The following is a 22,115-nucleotide window of genomic DNA, read 5'->3' as shown; positions in this document are numbered from 1 at the left end:
AATAGTCCTGGCCAGGGGGCAAAAAGAATTCAAATATAACAATATAAAAATAAAATTCTAAAAATCCATCAGCGAGTAGCCAGAATCTGCACAAATTGTTAAAAACACTAAAAGTCCAATAAAGTCCCTGTAAAATACTAAAGCAGCAGCGTCCCCACACGTCCTCTGCAGTCCTGCACTTCACTGCCGAACTCTCCAGGTGGGCACCGCCCTCAACTCTGCCCACCGCTGTTCTTCGTTTGACTCAGTCGTTAACGTTTGTTCAGCAGAGATCCAAACACTCCCTTGCTACAGATTACACAGGTTTCACAATAAAAGCATGCAATAAACTATAAGAACTAAAAACACACTTAGAAGATAATCAAAAGATTAAAACTTATAAAACACTGCGACTCATGCAAAGGGAGTGAACCTCAAACAAACCTCTCTTCCTCAGGATGACATTTATGTTCACTATCTTGCCAAAACTCTTCACTCACCCATCCAAATCATCAGATTCAGGTGTTCCAAGCACTTACGTGGCCTGCAGGCATGCAAGCTGCTTCTATAAACATTTGTGAAAGAACGGATCGCTCGCAGGAGCTCAATTAATTCCAGCATAGCGCCGTGATAGGATTACAGGACTTGCACAAGTCCAATCGCGAAATTTCATCAGTAGTAACAGGCAGCTATTAGTGATATCATTACAAAGTGGAAGCGACTGGAAATGCCAGGAACTCAGGAGGTAGGCATATAAAATCAAAGCATCAGCTGAGCTGTTCTGTGGCGCATGGGTCGCAAAGGTCACCGAGTTTCTGCAGAGTCGATCGCAACAGACCTCCAAACTTAGTGTGGCCTTCAGATTAGCTGAAGAACAGCGTGTGGAGAGATTCATGGGATGGGATTGGCCAAGCAGCTGTATCCAAGCCTTCCATCAACAAGTGCAATACAGAGCATAAGATGCACTGTTGAACAGCAGACTGCTGCTGGACACTAGAGCAGCACAGAGGTGTCCTCTGGAGTTACGGATCACAGACTCCCTCTTGAAGGTTTTTGGCAATCCAATAGAAAAATCGTTTTGGTGATTGCCAGGAGGACGGTACTTGTCCAATTGCATTGTGCCAAGTGTAATGTTTGATAGAAGGGGCATTATGATGTGGGATTGTTGTTAGGAGTTGGCAGTGTTGGGGAGTAACAGAGTACATGTACCGCTGTTACGTATTTAAAATACAAAATATGAGTGATTGTATTCTGTTACAGTCGGCTATGAGCCCGACACGAACCCGACGTATTAGCCAGAGGTCCCTTTACTACGGTGAAGGCAGACGTGTCAATGCTTTGAACAATCTGGTTTATTTTATACACATTTCTATGACCCTGCATGTTTTTGTCTTTCACTTGTGTTGTTTCAGTGAAGTGAGTCTCTGCGCACGGCTGCACTGACTTAAACTGTGACTTCAAAGTGGTCTGTTTGTCCAGCTCCCATCAAGACTCCACGCAGATATTTCAAGGTCATTTCACTGCTTTAGACACATCACATTACCTGATCATAGCTAATGTTTCACTCCAGATGTTGAATCATTAGGTGATGGACTAGTATCAGAGTCCTGACCACTTCCACCATCAACCCAAATATCGGATCCCAAATGCAGGTTTGTACTGTTCTCTCTACAGGGACAAATTAGTTACAAAAATACACACATGCACTACTTTACCCCCGCTTCAGTGTTTGTGTGTTTTCTGTTTGGCTCAGCTTATATTTGGATGCGCTGCCTCAGGCCACTCAGTAGTTTGTCAGGTTATTAATAATATATCAGACATTCATTTAAGACAAAGCACGAGCTTGCAGTGCATGCTTATAGATGCACAAACCTGGAGCTATTCACAGCACAAAGAACAAGGACGCAGTTTGAAATATCACTGCCAGCCTCGCTGTCTGTAACTGAATGAGAGGCTGAGTTCTGTCGCTGATACAAATTAAAGTCACTCATTTAATTAATGGAATTAATTTTTACACATCAGTCTGAGAAGCTGTTAAAACTTTTTAAAAACCTACATGTTCTTGTATTTAACATCTTTCTTTGACAACTGAAAGATGTGACATCTTCAAGCACTGTCCATCCATCCATCCGCTTCTCCTTTTCAGGGTGGCGGGAGCCTATCCCAGCTGTGTTAGGGCGAGAGGCGGGCTACACCCTGGACAGGTCGCCAGTCCGTCACAGGGGTAACATACACACAGACACAACCATTCACGTGTTTCCAATTAACCTATCCCCACTAACTGCATGACTGTGGGAGGAAGCCGGAGTACCCGGGGAGAACTCACACAAACTCCACCAGTGTTGGTCAAGTTACTTGAAAAAAGTAATCAGTAACTAATTACCGATTACTTCCCCAAAAAAGTAATCCCGTTACTTTACTGATTACTTATTTTCAAAAGTAATTAATTACTTAGTTACTTTTTAAAAACACGATTTACAACCTGAGTAGGTGATAAAGCAATAGATCTTTCAGCCCAATTCTACTTTTTCTGCATAATCCATCATACAAAATGTAATCAAATGGAAAAGTCTCTTTTTAAAACTTGTTTTATTAGTTTTAATCTTTTAACTTTATGCATCAAGCAAAAATTTAATTATCTGCAACATTCTCTGACTGGAAGAAATTAGTTTAACATTGAAACCTATTTTCTGCACATTCCAGCACATAAAATAAAATATTTTTTGTGTTTACACTCAGTCTTTCAAATAGATGCAAGTAAAACACAGCAGAAAATAAATAAAGTCACAGACTCAGCGGTCCTTTTGCTCTATTTTCACCTGTAAAGCAGGAGTGGGGTAGGCGGAGGTTTACCCTGGTGCAGGTGTGCCGCGGTCAGTGGAAGAATCCGCGAGTTTCTCTGTGAGTTTCCCATTACGTCGTAGCTACTCGGTGCTTGTTGGAAGTTTAGGGGTTTTTTTTCGCTGTAAAAAGAAGTTTTCTTCCCACGCACAGCGGACACTAATGTTTTTGTCACTTTTTATGGAATCAAACTCAAAGTAAGGTCAGTACTTCCACGCTTTAAACGCTGCACGCTCATACTCTCTCTGCACTCGATATATGATCCATTGTTGATCTGCACACAGCTGTTGTCACGAACATCGCACTCGCTTACGTCACTGTCATGAGACATTCTCGCAAAAAATCACGGTTTTAGTAACGCAGTAACACAGCGTTCCTACGGGAAAGTAACGGTAATCTAATTACCGTTTTTGCAATAGTAATCCCTTACTTTACTCGTTACTCGAAAAAGTAATCGGATTACCCATCTCTGGATATAATCACAGTCTGCATTTTCACCAAGTTGTGTTGCTAGACTTTTGACTTTTTTAAGAGCCTTTGTTTTTCTATGGTCCCGGGTCATTTGACCCAAATTACATTTTCCAAACTCCCACTGTAAATATGTTCCTGCGTGAAACTGTTCACATTTACACGCTGCATAATCTTGTGGTATAAAATGGTGTTACATTAAGCTCTCATCCCTCTGCAGTTAATATCTCTTTATAACAACACTGACATAAGAACATAAACATAATAAGTAACAGTTTCTTTGCTTTCTGCTTATGGCTTTGAGTTCATTTGGAAAAGTTTTAAACATTTTTCTAAAGTTCTAACTCGTATTTACAAAAAATATTCATAAGATAAAGATCAGACTTGAACATTAAAGAGGTCAGAAGCGTTGTTATGCAGTTGCTAGTTAGTAAAACATTTTGACCAATCACTGACCAGAGGGAGACTTGAACTGAACCACCTGATTAATGTAGAAATATATAAACTGAATAAAGAAATAAAAAAACTTGTAGTGCAGTTTCTACTTCAGTTTTAGCTCCATCCAACCTCCACCTACACTCTGCTTCCTCATCCAACACAAACAAACAGAAACAGTCTTGTGTCTCGTATCGCACCACAAATTAATTATCTCCGGGCACATATGCGCTCTCATATATACATCAATACACTGCTGTGTGTATACTGGTAAAGGCAGACATGTTCACACACATCCTCTCATTACCTCGGAGGTTTGTGCTGATGCTTGTCTGTTCCAGCTATTACACCTCGGTGTTAATTTCTTCAGGTGTTTGACAAGCCTCGGAGCTACAGCTTGCTCTTTGTGTAAGTGCTTTTTCTGAACTTCTCCCTATCTCTGCAGATTAGTCAGGGAGCAAATTACCTGCCTGGACAAAAAAAGCGCAGTCCTACACATTTTGCTGTGCTTGGTGCACAGATCTCCCTTTGAAGACGGGCCATGTTATTTCCCCTCTCCCTGCAGCAGTCCTGGCATGCAAATCATCACAAAATTACATTAAAAAAAAACCTGCGCATGTACTGCGGGTGCTCTTATCAGCGTCTGCACAAACTGCATACAAATCAGGCCAGAATCACACACCACAGCAAAGGTCTCCACTTAAAAGGCTGGCTAATTGCTAATTGAGTAGCAAGGTCTAAAGTGGGCTTGCCTAACAAGAATTAAAATGCGGGGGCGCCTCATGCCTGTGAAGTGTCTCCGGCTTCCTGGTGACATGCCCCAGAGCACAAACACACTGACAAATGCCACTGCCGCAGCAGTAGAGGCTGACGCTTCTTTAGAGCTGTTTAAAAACATTGCCTATATATCACATAATGGATACAACAGGTGAAATGATTTCTGCTTTGCAGCGACGCTGGCACGCAGTCGTTTCACTGTGGTGTGCATGGACAGGCGCATTTATTGTTAGCTGCATTTACACAACCATGTTTACAACAGACATTTCTTTTCCTACATGAAGCCCCCACCCGTCTACATCTTGGAATTAAGCATCTGTTTTATATCCAACTGCTTTAGCACAGGGCGAGATAATGAGACAGTGGGCCCCTGGGCACAGAGATGTAAAACACACCAATCCGCGCCACTTGCAGCTGTTACATGACTTTTTGTCCCTACTATAATAAAATTACTGAATTATGCAGAATATGCAAAGTAAAACAATAAAGACCTCTGCGATATTTCTTGCAATATTTAATCAAAATTTAATTATGTTTTCACAATAATAAATTGGGGTGTTTTAAAGTGCTGTGAAAAAGTATTTGCTCCTTTTGAATATTTGTCCCACTGACATGTTTCAGATAATCAAGCAAATTTTAATATTAAACAAGATAACCTGAGTAAATACAGAAAAGACGTTTTTAAATGAAAGCGATTAAAACCTACACTGCCCTGAAAGGAATTGCCCCCTAAACCCAGTAACTGGTTGAGCCACCTTTGATGGCATTAACTGCCAGTGAGTCTTCCAGACCTCCTTTGTGTTCATTCAGCAGATGCTGTGGGTTTCCAAGTTTAAGGTCATGCTAAATCATCTAAATTGGATTCGAGACTAGGCCATCCTAAAACCTTAAGTTTGCTTGTTGAGCCAATCAGAGGACTTGCTGGTATGTTTTAGGACATGGCCTTGCTGCATCACTCAAGTGCACTTGAGCATCAGTTCACCCAGCTGAATATTAGCAGCTGAATGTTTTCCTTCTGGATTTTCTGGTACAGAGATTTCGTAGTTCCATCAATTATGTCAAATCGTTCAGGTCCTGAAGAAGTCAAACAGGCCATCACACTGCCACATGTCTCACTGCTGGTATGATGTTCTTTTTATGAAGTGCTGCTTTCATTTTATGCCCGATGTAAACTTGTTGCTGTTGTCTCATTAGTCCCCAAAAGTCTTGGGGATCATCAAGATGTTTTTTGCATTTGTGAGACGAGCCTTTGTGCTCTTTGTGTCCAGCAGGGTTTTCTCCTTGGAACACTTTAGTGGATGCTGATCGTCTTTCTTGTTGTTGAATCATGAACACTGATCATAACTGAAGAGAGTGAGGGCTGCAGCTCATGAGATCATTTCTGGCTTCTTTTTGTGACTTCCTGGATGCGTTGTTGAAGCCTCATTCTAAATGAAATCCTCTCCAGACCGAAATATCTCAATGACTGTTTCTTGAGTTTCTTTGGGTCCTGATGAGATTTGTTGGTTTATTAAACCTATTTAGGCATCTTTACTTTGTCTGACAGACAGTAACGGGTCTGGCAGTGGCCTGAGTGTGGCTACTGAAACTAAACTTGGCTTTCCAACAAAATGTGATCACAGTTGAGTTAACAAGAGAGGGCCACTACTGTTCTACTCATGTACGTTTTAGCTTTCTTCACTTAATACATTAAATCATCATTTCAAAAGCACATTTTATATTTACTCAATTTAACTTGTATAATATAATAATAGGAATCTGATATATCTGCTTTTTTGTTTGTTCTTTTAATTTGTTACTTAATAACAATAAGTATCTGATTAACAATAATTATCAACTAACAGACAAGAATGAGTTTGTGTAAAGTTTATAACTAGCTAGCATTAGTAGCATTAGCACTTCACTAAAAAAAATAATTGTCATTAAAGATTGTCATTATTATTGATACACAATCTATTTCCAAATGCAAGAATGCTAACTGCTGAATTTAAAAGGCTGACAATTAGGGAGCTGATTATTTAGGCCTAGAGACCAGTTCCTAAACGGTTTGTGGCATTAGCTGGGAAATCAATTGCTAAACCCCAAATTAAACAAACCTAGAGACTGCTCAGTGACCACCTGACGATGGGGAAAAGTGTGCACACTTTTGGAGAGTGGTTGCTGGAGATTGCCAGCAGTTGCTAGCTTGAAATTGGTTGCAAAGATAAATATACAGTGCGGCACCCAAAATCTCTTTGGAACTGATCAGATCATTAGCAGGTTTTTGTATTTATCCAGTGGAAGTGTAAGAAGTACGACCCAAACCAGAAGCACAGAGTGTTTGGCCTTAAAGTAAAAACAGCGTCTTTTGAAATGTGTTGGTTACAGAACAACATTTACGTAGAAGGCCAGTGTTCTCAGTTTGCGGTTTATGTCACACGAGTTTCATTACCGATTGAAGAGCAAATGGCAAGTGTTTGCAGACAAGTTGGAGGCTTTCATCCAAATAACAGGCAACTGCAGCAACCACATCAGCCTCTTTGCAACTGATATCACCTGGTGACAGCCAGCAACCACTTGCCAATCAGTCAGGGACAACATGATTTATCCTGCTAAATGAGCTGTCTCTTCATTTCAAAGACTGTGATGTTGTGAGTAGTTGTAGGGAAACAGTTATTTCAACGGTAGCTTGTGTGAGTTGTGTGGTTTATGGTAATCCCACACACCGCACGATTAAGTTGAATTATACACTGTAAAGTCCACTCACTGGAGTTCACAGTGAGTGGACTTTACAATGATTTGTTGATTAAAAATGAAGCGCTTTGTTTGCGTGGTCGATGTGCAGTTGTGTTTTGTAATATTGTTGACACACATTTTCATGGGAATTTGAATGAATTCAAAGTTTTGTTTTTTCGATTACACTCTAAAAAATATTTTATGATCGCCGCCACTCTTTCTGTCACAGGAGCAGCAAGCTCTGTAGTTTAATATGAGATAATAATTTGATGTAATCCCAACAGTAATGAGAGCAGTACATGGGGTGCAGACTGTATATCAAGGTCATGTTTGCCCAGGGGAGGAACCAGTGCTCTTAGCTCGGAGCAGGCATAGAGCATGATGGGATGCTATATTAAGAAGCTGCTAAAATAACTGCTAACATAACTGTGCATCAGAAAGGGAGTCTGAGACGAAAAGATCAATGCTGCATTCTTCCATCAACGAGCCCAGAAAAAATGCAAATAAACAAGCAGAGCGATGGTAGGTGTGTGGTAGGGTTACTATGACTGCAAACTAAAGCAATTTCACCTAAATCCTTTTGGGTCAAATGGTTCATAATGATAAGTGGGACATGTTAAAGTGCAAATGCATTAATTCAGTACAATACTTCCTTTTAGGTTGGGGGACTTCAAGGTTACCTCTGGCTCTTGGTACTGACATTTAATGCACTTAATGGCTTAATTTATAAAATGTACGTTAACATGTTGCAACAATAAGAAATGTAAAAGAGCTGCATTAACACACAGACAGCGAAAAACCACCACTTTTACCCAGAAGACAGATTTCAGGGACCGCTACTTGTATTTTTATATTTTACTTTTATTTTCAGCCTCTGTGTTGGTTTGGGCACTAAAGCTGTTGGTTAGGTTTAAGAATATATCCTCACCTCAGCACCTGTGTCGGCTGATTTGCTGAAACAGGCCGCCATCACATTAAAGGACAATATGTTGTAGAGTTGTGCATGCATGCAGTGCATCAATTCTTCTAACTGTGAGGAAGAGGAGGAGGTAACTCTCATTTAAAAAAAACTACAGACGCCTTGCATTGTAATATAATGGGGTTGCCTTGTCATGGTCCTGCGCCACGTTGGCCCAGTATTCTTAGTTTTCGTGTGTTTTGTATTTTGTTCTTTATTTATGCCGTGGTTCCTGGGTTCTGTTAAGATGCTCCTTATTTGATTACCCTCTGTGTATCTGTGAGCCCTCGTCTCTCCTTGAGTTTTATTCCATGTGTTCCCCAGCCCATTATGTCTGTGCTCTCTCTCTCTCCTCCTGTCTGAACCTCTGTGTACTTCCTGTTTTACTTTGACAGTCTCCCGTCAGTGTTGCGTTACTCCTGCCGTGTCTTGTTATGATTATCTGTGTCAGCTGTGTTCCCCGTGTGCTCCCACTTCCCTCGTTAACCCTCTGTGTATTTATGTCTGCGTCTCCCTCAGTTCTGTGTCGTGTTCTCCCGCATTCATGGCCGTGTGTTTCTCTGTGCAATATGTTATAGTTTCCGGTTTAGTTTGTATGGTTTTTCTGTCCAGCAATAAAGCTGTGTTTTGAGTTCAATCCTGCCTCCGTGAGCGCTGCACACAGCCACAACCATGACATGCCTTCACCCAACAAAAGAGTCAAATTGTATAAAAGTATGAGAAAATTATCCTACTGCTCACTTCATTTGTGACCTCAATAAACACTTTCCTGATGAGTTTATGGCCTCAATATTTTCAAGTCATTTTGAATACATGTTTATTTTGTCAATTTTATACACGTTTGTCACGTCACTACCACACTGAGCACGCAGCGTCCCTCAGTTTCTGAAGCATATGTCCAGAGTTTCTAAGCTCACCTTGAGGTTTCACAAACAGGATTTTTCTTTCAGTCTGTGTTCGATCAACATCGTTTTAAAATATGAACATGACTTTAACAGTAGCAGCAACACAGCCTGTAATCCATACAGTTTGCAACCACTGAACATAATGATATGAATGAAAGGCCCAAAGGTCCAGGTGCTTCTCTTTTAGATCTGAATGTCCCTCAACAATTACCAATGTTGTTCATGCAAAAAGCACAAAAATCCCAGTGCACATATTCAAGAAATGCTCAGATCAGTTTGATTTATTAGCTCAGTTCTACAGTTTCTGTGGCTTAAAGATGGGTCTCTGTATTGTTGTTGATCAATTTGCTGCTCCGTTCTCCTGTCTGTACTGCTTCCTATCCCTTGTGTTGATGCCACTTTATTACAATCACAGTAACAGTAATTTTATTTTTCAGCAGTTGAAATGATAAGCTTAGGCAACCCCATTATATTACAATGCAAGGCTTCTGTAGTTGAAATGATAAACTTTAGGGGTGCAAGTTCCCTAAAATACAAAACATAAACAACATGGGCTTTTCCAACTACTGCTGATGTCCACTTTCCCCACGTGAGTCATGTGCCACGTTTTCTAAATTGTGATTACCTCTGATTGAATATTTTGACACCCATCTGCGTGCATCGCCCCTTCCTGCCTTAATGTTGCGTGCATTGGTGGTCCAAAGCAAGAAAGAGCCTCTGACCTTTCATGTCACAGATATACCTGGATGTTCTCTACATTGCAACAATAAAAATACACAAATGATATTGAATTTTCACTGAGCTGCAGTTCTGGGTTTCTTTTTAACCGTGTTAACTCCACTGGACTACATCATGTGCATTTTTGCTTGTTTCACGTGCTTGTATCACGACCTTACTTTCTTTTTATAAGGCACCAACTGGACTCTGTGACTGGTGCAGCAAACACACGAGCACCTAAGCTATCCACGCGTGTACGTAACTAAAACAAGCTGCGTGATATTTATTGTTGCTTTTCTTTCATTCTTGGCTGCCTTCCGTTAATTTTCCGGTTAAGTATCAAACTGCTTCTAAAGTAAAAAGATATTTGGATACTGGCGGTGGCACTACTGCAGTCTTGCCATTTTCCTCATCAGTGCTCGTGCTGCTGGTCCAATATTCAGTCCAATACTGCAGCCTTTCTGGCAGGGAGCGCGCCTCCAAATTTACCCTCCCGCTGCGCTCGCTCCCCGTACCTTAAAAAACGCGTGCACGGCTGAAGGTCACTTAAACACAAAAGGCTTTCAGCGCTGCGGTCCAATATAGCGCATGCGCGCTGCCGGAGGACTGCTTCACAGACCGCAATATGGCGAGAATGCCTGGCAGCGGAGACACGGAGCAGGAGCAGATGAGCTGCCCCGAGAGGAGCAGGGATGAGGAGGAGGAGGAGGAGGAGGAGGAGGAAGATGAAGATGAGATTCAGGAGGTCCAGATCACCGGGGAGGAGGAGGACGAGGAGTCCGACAGAGATGGAGTGGAGTGGGAGTCAGGGAGCACAGTGCTGGACTCCAGCGGTTCCGCCGCGCAGACACAAGCGGTCGTTATGCGGAGTATGGACCGAAGGGAGGAGGGGGAGGCGGACCCACTCGGCAGCAGCATCCCCTCCGGGCGCGAGTCTCACCCGGAGGGAGAACTTCAGCGGTCAGAGCGAAACAAGCTGAGCGAGAACACCCGCCTGGCCACCAGGTACGCCGTGAGGATCTTCAGGGAGTACCTCAGCGAGAAAGCCCAAAGTCCAGACTTTGAAACTCTGGACAAGGATGCGCTCTGCGCTGTGCTGCGCTCCTTTTACGCCGAGGCGCGCTCCAAAAGTGGACAACTGTACAGCAAGTCCTCCCTCATCAGCATCCGGAGCTCTCTCAATCGGTACTTGAACGAGCCGCCCTACTGCCGCACCTTGGACCTCACCAAGGACCCAGAGCTGCGCAGCGCCAACCTGACCCTGGCCGCGGTCATACGGAGGCTGGAGGAGCAGGGTGCCGGTCCGGTGGTGCAGAAACAAGCCATCACGCGCTCGGACCTGCGGAAACTGTACGAGTCCTCTGTGTTCAACACCGACACCCCGTTTGGGCTTCTGAACAAAGTCTGGTTTGAGACCTGCATGTATTTCTGCACCAGGGGAAGAGAGAACCAGCGGGAGCTGGAGGAGGACTCGTTCGGCCTGGCCGTGGACGAGGACGGAAGAAAGTTTGTGTATTTTAAAGCTCTCGGACCCTATCACAAGTCCCGCTCCGCCGCCTGGACCAAGAAGCGCCCGGACGCAGACGAGGACACGCTGCCGCGCATGTACGAGACGGGCACGGAGCAGTGTCCGTACGCCAGCTTCGTCCGGTACGTGTCCAAACGGAACCCGCTGTGCAGGGCGTTCTTCCAGCGGCCCCGGGACCACTGCTGCGCGAGCGACGTGACGTGGTACGAGAACAAAGCCATCGGGAAGAACCTGTTGGGCACGAGAATGCAGATGTTGTCGCGCGCTGCCAAGCTCTCGAAAACCTACACCAACCACTGCATCGGTGCCGTCTCCATAGCAACCCTCAACAGCATCGTGGGGGCCGCGGGCTTCAAGCCCTCGACGACGCTTTACGTTGCCTCGGAAACGGTCAATGGTCACGCGCAGTCCCACCTCCAGCTCGTGATCCCGTACCTGCGCAGGGTCAGCGACGCTGCGGATCTGAATCAGCAGCAAAGCACAGAAGCAGAGACGTCGAACACATCGCCTACATCAGCAGCAGCAGCAGCAGTGAGGAGGGAGAGCAACGAGGACGACCCGGGAGCTCCCTCTGCCAAGAAGCGCTGTGTGCGCCCCGGGACGCGCGCCGAGTCGCCCGCGGAGCCGAATGAGAGAGAGTCGGTGCCTGCCACAGCCACGGAGTCCCGTCTCGCACAGTCCGGCGCCCGGTCCCCTGTGCCCACAGAGGTAACCCGGAACATGTTGGTCCGTTTTCATCTGTTGGAGCTTCAAGCCTCCCGTGTTAAACCCGACAGCCAGTCAGTCCCGTACCGATGTGACGCCCATCTTTAGGAGGAGAGTTAGTTAAGAGCGCAATAAAATATTAAACTAGTAGGTGTTTAAGGTGGGCTGTAATCTATGAAAAACTTTATTTGAACTGCTTTATTAGGGGCTTAAAGTAAAATTAAAATAAACAGACGCTCAGGAAAAGCATACCTATTCGAGTTGGCTACCTTAGTAAGCACTCTGACTTTATTTCTCTTCTCGGGCAAATACAACGTGATGCCTTTAAGAAGTACATCAGTATCAGGGTGAACTTCCTGTTACAGGGACATCTGGGATCAGATCAGCCTAATAAATACAGAGAAATAAATAAAAACAAAATACAGATGCCGAACCATTGCACCCTTCATTTACAAAGCAATTCATCACTTTTGTGTTATTTTCACGTCGTATAATCTTGAACATGACATAAAACATCTGTAATCATGTAGTTTACTTCAGTGGTGCCACAGTGTGAAAATCGATGCACATAAAGACCTACAAACACTAACCTGGAAGCCTAATTAAGCGTTCAGTTCTTTAGATCTAGGTTGTAATTGGATACCAAAACATTACACGTGCTCAGTTTTTCAGTGAAATAATGAAAGTAGAATTTAGCTTAAAGTCCTGTACCAGAGTTTGTGCACCCTTTATTCTGAATTACAAACATATAAAACCATTTGCACAACATCAGCTCTAGTGCTTGGTACGAGGGAAAATCATTACTTTGTAGTCACAAATGTTTATCACTAAGGGCTGCACAGAAATATGTACATGCATTTGTCTGTGAAGGTTCTCAGTCATCCAGGTCATCGTAGTCTAAGGAGCTTGGAAAGAAAAGCGTCTGGACTCGTTTAAGTTGCTTGAAGATGTTTCTCCTCTCACCCAAAAAGCTTCTTCAGTTCAGTTCCCCCAGATGTACATGCATTTGTTTGTTTTTAAATCAGTAGTAAGTGGATAAAAAATGATCTGATTGTACATTTTTATATTTTTGTTACTTAAGTTGCTCTGACGTAAACATAATGCAGAATTAGAGAATCTCACCCTGTAGGAAACTGTGTTGTCCATGTGGCCCAATCATGTGAGGAGAAGCAGTGATTTGTCTTTGGGAGTGTCCCTCTGTTGCCATGGGTAACTATACCTGCTGATGAATTTATCCACCATGCATTAGTGCCATAGCTGCAGGGTACAGACTGCTTGTTGGGCAGTCACAACACGCACGCACGCACACGCACACGCGCACACACACGCACACACACGCACGCACACACACGCACGCACACGCGCACACACACGCGCACGCACACGCACGCACACACACGCACACGCACACACACGCACACACACACGCACACACACGCACACACGCACGCACACACACGCGCACACACGCACACACACGCACACACACACACACGCACGCACGCACACACACGCACACACACGCACACGCGCACACACACGCACGCACACGCACACACACGCACACATGGATTATATAGATGTGATAATCTGTATCTGCTATACATCGTGTGAGGCCGGTGTCTCAGCTGTTTGTTTGCCCTTCATGGTGCTTACTCTGATATTTATTCATATGTAATTTGATCATATGTCATATGTACATACAAGCAAAGAATTAAGCAAAATGTTAAAATTATGAATTAGACAGTTGAACTGTTTGCGCTCTCTGAGGTTATAAAATTAAGGTCAAGGGAGACGAGGCAGGAATGTGAAAGGTCACAGCAGAAATCCTTTAACAGCACCGAGTCATTCAGGAGGAGCTCGGAGTAGAGAGACTCGTCCTCCACATTAAAAACTACCAGCTGAGGTGTTTTGGGGATTTATCTAAGATGCCTCTTGGATGCCGTCTAGATGAGGTGGTTCCTGTATGCTCTTCTGTAAGGAGACCCTGGGAAAGCCCCAGAACAAGCCAGAGAAGAGTTTGTCTACTGTCTGGCTTGGAAACACCTCAGTGTCCTCTTCAGAGAGCTGGAAGCACTGGCAGGAAGAGGAAGGTCTGCTTATCTCTGCTTAAACCGCTGCTTACACTCTTACACTGCTGTTTTCTTTAGCAGTGCCGGTCGTTGATTACTTAGCAAGTTAATCCCTTACATATTCATCTGTAGCCCTTATTGTAGAATTGCTCCATATTATCATAACATATAAACTGGCACAGTGCTACAGCAGCCAGTAACAGCAAATGTTCAGGGCATATCCTCACTGCAGACCATTCACATTTAGTGTTCAGTGTAGTTGAACTGACATGAACACCATCGTTTGGAGCAGAACAGGTTTGAAAGGAGCCGTTGGAACAGAATGAAAGGAAACGGCGGATCAGTCTAGAAGAGCAGAGTGAAAGCCCAGAGGACGTGTGTTCCCAGCCTGTCAGCCACTGGCCTCCTACCAGGCTGCCAATTGTTTCTTTCAGAGCTTAATGATTTGTTTCGTGCCAGACACCTGGCACTATAACGTAGCCTACAAGGCAGTCAGGAATAGCTCTGACCGAGCCGTATCTGTGAGCCTGACAGGATGTCCTTGTGCTTCTTAGCTTCCTGTCAGGCTCCTGGCTTTACCTGACAGTCCCGAGTCTGCCTGGCAGGAACTGTTCTAAGCAACCAGCTCCTCTGTAAAACTGTTCAGGTCAGGTTTGCCAGGCTGCTTGCAGGTTTTTATACAAACATCGACGAGACCCAGTTTGGCTTCAAGCGCAAAACATCTTTCAGGAGCTGCAGATAGATGCATTTATTATGGAGCATGACTTCATGACAACACGCAGAGATTTCTCTAGTTTAACCTGCAGCAACCAGCTGTTCACATAAAGGTTGAGGGTGCTGCACTTTGGGTTGCAGAGGTGGTTGTGCAGTTCGCCTTGTTGTCTCCAGCCTGTCCAGCTCGGTGGCAGAGAGAGGTTTGCAAATAATTGCTGCATAATTTATAAACACAGATTGCCAACATGTTGCAATCAGTTACATTTGCTCTGCAAGCGGTCGCAAGTTAATACATAACTCGTGGGCAGCGATGAAAATGAGTGTGCTGAAGGGGACAAATCTCCCCTCTTTGCTATATTTCCTGCCTCTCCTCAATCATTTTGATTTATCACAGATTGCACGTAAACGAAAACTTGATCCAAACTGATAGCAGGCTGCCTTGTTGCTGCCTTGTTGCTAAATTGTTGTTTAAACAGACACATAGCAGTTCCATGACTTGGTGATAAATATGTTCCAATGTATTAACTGTAAAGATAACCTATGTCCATGGATGTGGAGATATTCATGGCTATGTTTGGTCTTTTTTTCATATACTGGCACCACCATCACTGCAGCGTGTATTTGTGTCCCAGGACAGACGTAGCAGCGGCAGCTGCAGCAGCATGTCGAGTCAGAAGCTGGCTTCTTGGTCTCCGATGTCTCCCCCGTGTACCACGGGAATCCCAGCACCAGCTCAGCTCACCAAAACCAACGCACCAGTCCACATTGATGTAGGAGGACACATGTACACCAGCAGCCTGCCCACACTCACCAGGTACCCCGAGTCAAGGTGAGGCACACATCCAAGCTTTTAAAGTACATTCCCCCCATTAAAATACACAGGATGGCTGGTGGACGTATGAGTAAAGCTAAGGCTGTAATCCACCTCAACACCTCAATATCAAAAGCTCTTAATCAACAAATTAGTTCAACATTACTGATTATTTTGAATATCTGCTACCTTAATTATCACATTTCAATACAAATGGATATTTTTCCTATGATTCAGGAAACAGAATTTTAGTATATTGAGTTGGTTTTAATGGCTTCTCTGCAAAATATAGAAAGAGTTTGCTTTTCAGTTATTTGTTCAGAAAGTTTAAATCTGTGAATAGTTTAACAGGCAGCGGTGATCTACTTCCTGCTTCATGGGGAAAAGGTGGCCTGCTGTCCACACATTAAGGAAAATGCAGATATCTCAACTCATCAAACAGCGAAGATTTGATTAAAAAAGCCTCATAATCTCGATCACTGTACACTGTTACAATAAACTTGATCATCTTTGAACCTACTTTTTAAAATTAACTTAGCATTTACCCTTCAGTGAGCTAGGAAATGATTTAGCTGCAACATGTACATTTAAATTTAGCCACAGCTGAGTGTAGAAACCTGTTTCCTTCTCTTTGGGCAGAATCGGGCGTCTGTTCGACGGCACAGAGCCCATCGTGTTGGACAGTCTAAAGCAGCACTACTTCATCGATCGGGACGGGGACATGTTCCGCTACATACTCAACTTCCTGCGAACCTCCAAGCTCCTCCTGCCTGATGACTTCAAAGTGAGTGCCTGATCAGGTACTTCCACAGTTCACCGCTGCTGCTGCGTGACCTAAAGCAGGGAAACAAATGTCAAAAGAAAGACTTGAACCCCTGTCAGAGTCTCACACGAGCCTGTCGCTTACAGTACTGAGACTTCTTTGAGTGACTCTGTTGCCCTTTTCTGTATTTTCTGTCATATTCTCTCAAACATCATAAAAATGACCAATAGATAAACTGCAGTAAAATAAATGAGTATTTGTTCCATTACTCTAGGAAGGCGACAGGTTATGGCAGCAAAATGACCCCAGATCTCAAAACTGATTAATGCATGGAAGGATTTATAGTAGCAGTGGCTTAATGTTTGCATCAGGGAAATTACCTGTTATCAACATTGTGAGACTTCAGGCGAGAAACAGGCAGCAAGTCCGTGCCAAAGACACATTCATTCTCTTCATTAATTCTTCATCACAATTATGACAGCCCAAACAGAAACTGCCTGCAGCCAGCGTGTGCAAACTTCTTCATTGGCTTGTAGCAGCTTTCAAATGAATCAGAAGGTTTTGTATGTGATTTGTTTATAGAATAAATGAAAACGAGAGTCTTCCTTCGGTTAGTGTGTTAGCAGCAGAGCAGCTGCTACCAAGGCTTTAGTACACCTTTAGTACTAAAGTACTGAACGAGCGTTTATATGTGTTAATGCATTTTTTAAACTTTGTTTTTTGCAAGAAAACGTGGAGTTTTCTGCATTTTTTGGTGGGTGTTGTGTACTCATCTGCATGTGTGTGTATTTGTGTGCATTGTGCGTGTTCTTTTGGCCTGTGTAAGTCTGCACTTATGCTTCTGAGAGTGTTTTCTTGTTTCTGCTGTGTGTGTGTTTGCAGGAGTACTCCCTGCTCTACGAAGAGGCTACTTTCTTCCAGCTGGCACCTCTAAAGACCGAGCTGGAGCGCTGGAGGGCTGAGCAGGAGCGCCGGGACGTTTCTCGAGACTGTGAGTGTGTCGTGGTCCGCGTGACGCCGGAGCTCGGTGAGAGGATCAGTGTGAGTGCATCCCGGGCGCTGATGGAGGAGATTTTCCCTGAGGTGACTGATATCGTCTACAGTTCTATGAACGCCAGCTGGAACCAGGACCCCACACACGTGCTCCGCTTCCCACTCAACGGCTACTGCCACCTCACCTCAGTTCAGGTACATAACATCCTCTGAGCCACACTGGTTTATATTCTCTCAACATGTCAGATGCTGGAGTGAGCAACTCAAAGCATTTAAGTATGTAGACACAGTCAAGACAGCCTGCAGAAGTTCACAGAGTATCGTGGTTGTTGGTGGCAGACGGGCAGCTCAGAGTGTTCCAGAAACTGCTCATCTTACATGGAATGGTTGGAAAAGTCAAAAATATCCAGTTTTTGAGTCAAAATGCCTCGTTAATACCAGACCACAGCTGACAGGAAGAAAACAGGGACTCGAATAACAGCTTGTTACAACCAAAGTGTGCAGGAGAGTGTTTCTGAATGCACAACATGTCAGACCTCGAAGCGGATGGGCTACAGCAGCAAGAGCCCACAGCTGCTGCTGTCAGCTAAAAACAGGAAACTGGTGGTACAGCTCACCTACTTTAGACAATGGGAGACTGAAAAACATCGCCTGCTCTGATGAGCCTTGATTTCTGCTGCAATGTCGGATGGAAGGTCATAATTTGACGTAATCAACATGAAAGCTTATATTCATCCTGTCATAGGTTGTTTATACACCACAGCGTCTGGACTGTTGCTTCTGTCCATCCTTCATAAAGATGGACGTGTTACACGGGACCTGGAATTTAGAAGTTCACCGTCCAGACACCCAGTGTGAGAGAGTCAAGCTAAACAGCCGCCGCTGTGATAGCTGTGTTCAATGCACCGTCTCAAGCTGCAGCTTAACTAAAGGAGTCAAGATGATATCTGGGACTCTAAAATGTGCCGTCGCCTGTTATCTGTCAGCTCCGTCTTTGGCAGATGCCACCCTTCCACCATCCATCAAAGCCTGATGTGTTTTTATGTGATGTTAGCATACTCTGAATGCTGACAGTCGGTTTGTAACAGCGCTGTGTTGAGGCGGGTGACACATTTCATCACCTGAAGGTCTGCCTTTGTCTCCTGGGGGAGATCTCAGTAAGACAGACCAGCAGCACAGAGAGCAGAAGCCTCCAGAGGGCAAACTGAGATAATGTCACCGCGTTCACCTCAGGAGGAAACGCTCAGAGAGGGGAACTAATGGACTACTTCTGAAGTGTTTGTGTTTCAGGCCAGATAGGCTGATGGGTTTCTTGAGATGGAGAGTGACCCTGGGTCCTGAGGCTCACATGTTGTTAGCAACACATTTAAACGCAAACACAAAAGAAGTGCAGAGAATAACCGTAAATCAGAAAGACACAGATTCGCTGCTTGCTTTCCTTTGTTGTCATACTTACTGAACACAAAAACATCTGGTTTGTGTCAAACACTCTAATGAAAATGCAATGATTTGACCATTTCATAATAAGTCAGGGGAAAGAACAAAAACAGAGCTCAGACATTAAGTGTTTACGGGAGGTTTATAAAGTAAAGTTAGCCATCATGACTGACCTGAAAACAGTTGGATTGAGGTACTTCACGTGGTCTGGTAAAGGCCTAACAATAATAGAGCAAAAACCCTAACAATCAGATGACCCCGTATGAGCAAGCGCTTGGTGACACTGGCAGGATGAACTTCTGTGGAACAACCAGGCTCAGGGAGGGGCAGCCATCTCCAGAAACTGTACTGAAGAGAGCCAGAGTTTAAAAACAGCTAATAATTAAATGCAGTGTTGGTTATAAACGCATAGAGAGTAAATCCAAACTGGGAGTTGGTACCACAGGAAAGATTGGATTCTGGATTTACCATTGTGTAAAGCACAGTGGCTCCAGCACACAGCCCTGTGGAGCGCCATATTAGCCTTAGTGTGTGAAGAAGACTCCCCATTTACACGAACTGAGTTTATTAGATATTATTCAAACCCCTGTAGAGCTGTACTGTTAACACTACTAGTGTGTTCTGATATCTACAGTAAGTTACTGTGATTATCATAATTAGGGTTGAAGCACTAATTAATAGCTGAACTTCGCCCCAGCCTGCAGGTTTCTTCCACAGGAATGTGTCTTTCTGTGGCAGCAAGCATCTGTAACCCAGTGGGCTATTTATCCCCTTTTACCTACTTTTCCACATAGAGACTTGATGCTTTGATTAAATACTGACTATATCTACAATATCTAACGAGCTGCCCAAGGAAATCAGGTCAGATGAGTTGAAGGCAGCTTACACTGCCTCTTAAACCATACTTTACTGCAGAGGCTTCAATTTCAGAGTCTATTTCTAAACTGTTTAAATGCCTTTGTGTATTGGGGTGGTTATTATGTGCTCTGGTGTGTAAGTATTGATACCAGGGAGTATTTGGTAAAGGTGTGATAAAGTTATTGGTATGCATGATGGTGAAAATGAGTGTTTTTAATGCATGCACTTCACAGGTTCAACTCTTGTAGCGAACAACCGGGTGGAAACGCCATCAAATGCTGAACAAGTCCCACCTTCCTTCAGTATTCCTGACTCCAGCGAGACAGAGATCACGTCTAAATGTTTTGCTCTGGATCTTCTCGTTATGCCTCATTCTTTGTTGCTGTTATTTGGTTTGTGTCTGACTGCAGGTGCTGGAACGGCTACAGCAGAAAGGTTTCTTTATCACAGGGTCGTGTGGCGGCGGAGTGGATTCCTCCCTGTTTAGTGAATACGTCCTGCGACGGGAGATCCAAGGCAGACGCCCCCTGATCCTCAAAGCAATAAAACAGGAACTCCTGCATTAAATTCAGAAGACCTGATTGCACATCTGTTCTGTGCAAGTGCGTGGACAGTTTGTCACATGACACAGACTCCCTCACTGCAGCAGAACAGTGAAACAAAGCGGGACGTGCAAAACGTGGTCTAATCTTCAAACGTGAACGTAAGGTAGCACCTGAATTAAAAGACAACACGGCCATCCTTTCACCAATTTATTTCATCACATTGATGCAAGATATGTTTTCCTTCCTGTGATCCCCAAAATTGTCCACATTAACTGTCAGTCTGTGTCACGCTACCAGAGTGAAATCCAGCCATTACAGTAAATAAAGCTTTTTCAAAGAATAAATGTTTTTAATAATTTGTGATGAAATAAAAACACGTAAGAGTTGTTTTTTTTAGATTTGTTGGAAATCAAGAACTCGATTCTCGCCTTTAAAGGTATTCAGACCTTTAACTCTGCGCTTTGTGAATGCGTCTTTGGCAGCAGTGACAGCCTCAGGTCTTCCTGTCTGCTCTTCTCGAGCTTAGATTGGATGAAAGCATCAGTTCTGTAGTCCCGCACACGCGTGCGTTATATGTAACCAATGCTCATTTTCTCCTTTAATGCACACATATGTAACCATGTGGGCCTCACATCAAATCTGTACACAAACATTTGCATTTCAGATGTGAGTCAGTGGCCCACAGATCGTCAGAAACAGGTTTTCACAGCTGATGCTGGTTTCTGTGCTTTCAACAGTTGCATTGAACAGTGTAAATATGAAGGCCTTGCCTGCATGAACCTTTACATTCATATTTAATACTTGCGAAGACCATCAGTTACTTTTACCTGATGCAAGCGTGACAGGTTTATTTTTGGTACGGCAAAAACACAAAAACGTGTAACAAACCGAGCTTCTCAGTTATATTTTTAAGCCTTAATTTCATTTATGGCATGCAACGTTTTTACTGTAGAAGCACAATTTTTCTCCTCATGCTTTGAGAACTTACAAGAATCTACAAAAAAGAAATGAATGCATTTTGTATTTGGTTTTTCAAACGTGTTTTAAGGGACAGCGAATCAGTCCCACATTGTATATTCACGTCATCTTTTGTTTTGCATAATTACCTGTAAGATCATTTTATGAATGAAGAACTGAGACTCTTTAAAAGGCTAAATGCACAAATCTGTCATGAATTTTATTTTGAAGGCAAAACTTTGATTCTTCATTTGTTAGTGGCATCGTGCACTTTGAACAGCTCAGACATTTGGAAAATGTGCTTGTCTGACATTAAGAGGACAGATCGACCTCATATTCATGTACAAAGGTGAACAAACGTTAAATAGAAATCTCCTGCCGCTGTGCAAACGGTTAACTAACACGAGTAGCCATCAATCAGATCACAACAAGAAAACAAAGGAGCACATTTTCCAAACGTTGAGCTAATCATGTAAAAATATTAGGAAAACTGGTTTGATGCTGCTTTCTGGCACTTCCATGATGACACCGGAGTGCAGGGAGGCTTCACGCCAAACAATTATGTAAGAAACCACAAAATGCTCGAGAGGACCTGGTTCAATAAAAGACATTTGCCACATTTCATGTTACTCTTTATTACCTGCTGTGCTTTAACTCTAACAGCGTCTGATGTTGGGATGCTAAGTTCAGCTAAACCAGAGTTTGCAGTTTTACATTTAACCGAACCAACACTGCGTGTGTGTGTAAATGACATCCTTAAACATGCGTCCACAGCTATAATCACTGCGTCTCCATAATCGACTGCAGTGTTGATCTGTGGTCATGGGCACAGCTGCCTCGTGTGCCACATGTTGGCCTTCAACTAATATTACTGAGAGAAAACGTTGAAACAGATCTATAAAAACAAAGCAGTGGGATTTAAATATGTCATTCTTCA

General features: G+C 43.6%; 1 protein-coding gene across 12 annotated transcripts; it reads left to right on the top strand.

Annotated features, from left to right (window-relative positions):
- Window positions 1-2,478: 2,478 nt before the first annotated feature.
- Window positions 2,479-21,895, top strand: LOC309689773 (BTB/POZ domain-containing protein KCTD1-like). 12 transcript variants are annotated; one of them, XM_082506421.1, is made up of 5 exons: window positions 2,479-3,022; window positions 15,452-15,643; window positions 16,265-16,409; window positions 17,271-17,576; window positions 20,087-21,895. In XM_082506421.1, exons 2-5 carry the CDS (start codon window positions 15,477-15,479, stop codon window positions 20,240-20,242), a joined length of 774 nt encoding a protein of 257 aa, XP_082362547.1. In that variant the 5' UTR covers window positions 2,479-3,022; window positions 15,452-15,476; the 3' UTR covers window positions 20,243-21,895. The 12 variants fall into 12 exon arrangements, with proteins under 12 accessions (XP_082362547.1, XP_082362555.1, XP_082362554.1 ...); XM_082506429.1 differs by having other exon boundaries at window positions 15,447-15,643; XM_082506428.1 differs by having other exon boundaries at window positions 15,429-15,643.
- Window positions 21,896-22,115: the final 220 nt, after the last annotated feature.

Source organism: Aulonocara stuartgranti (genome assembly GCF_965226115.1).
Source record: "Aulonocara stuartgranti genome assembly, chromosome: 15".
In the NCBI taxonomy this organism is placed as follows: domain Eukaryota; kingdom Metazoa; phylum Chordata; class Actinopteri; order Cichliformes; family Cichlidae; genus Aulonocara; species Aulonocara stuartgranti.
The sequence above is the reverse complement of the archived record's forward strand: the minus strand, read 5'-3'. Positions and strand labels throughout refer to the sequence as shown.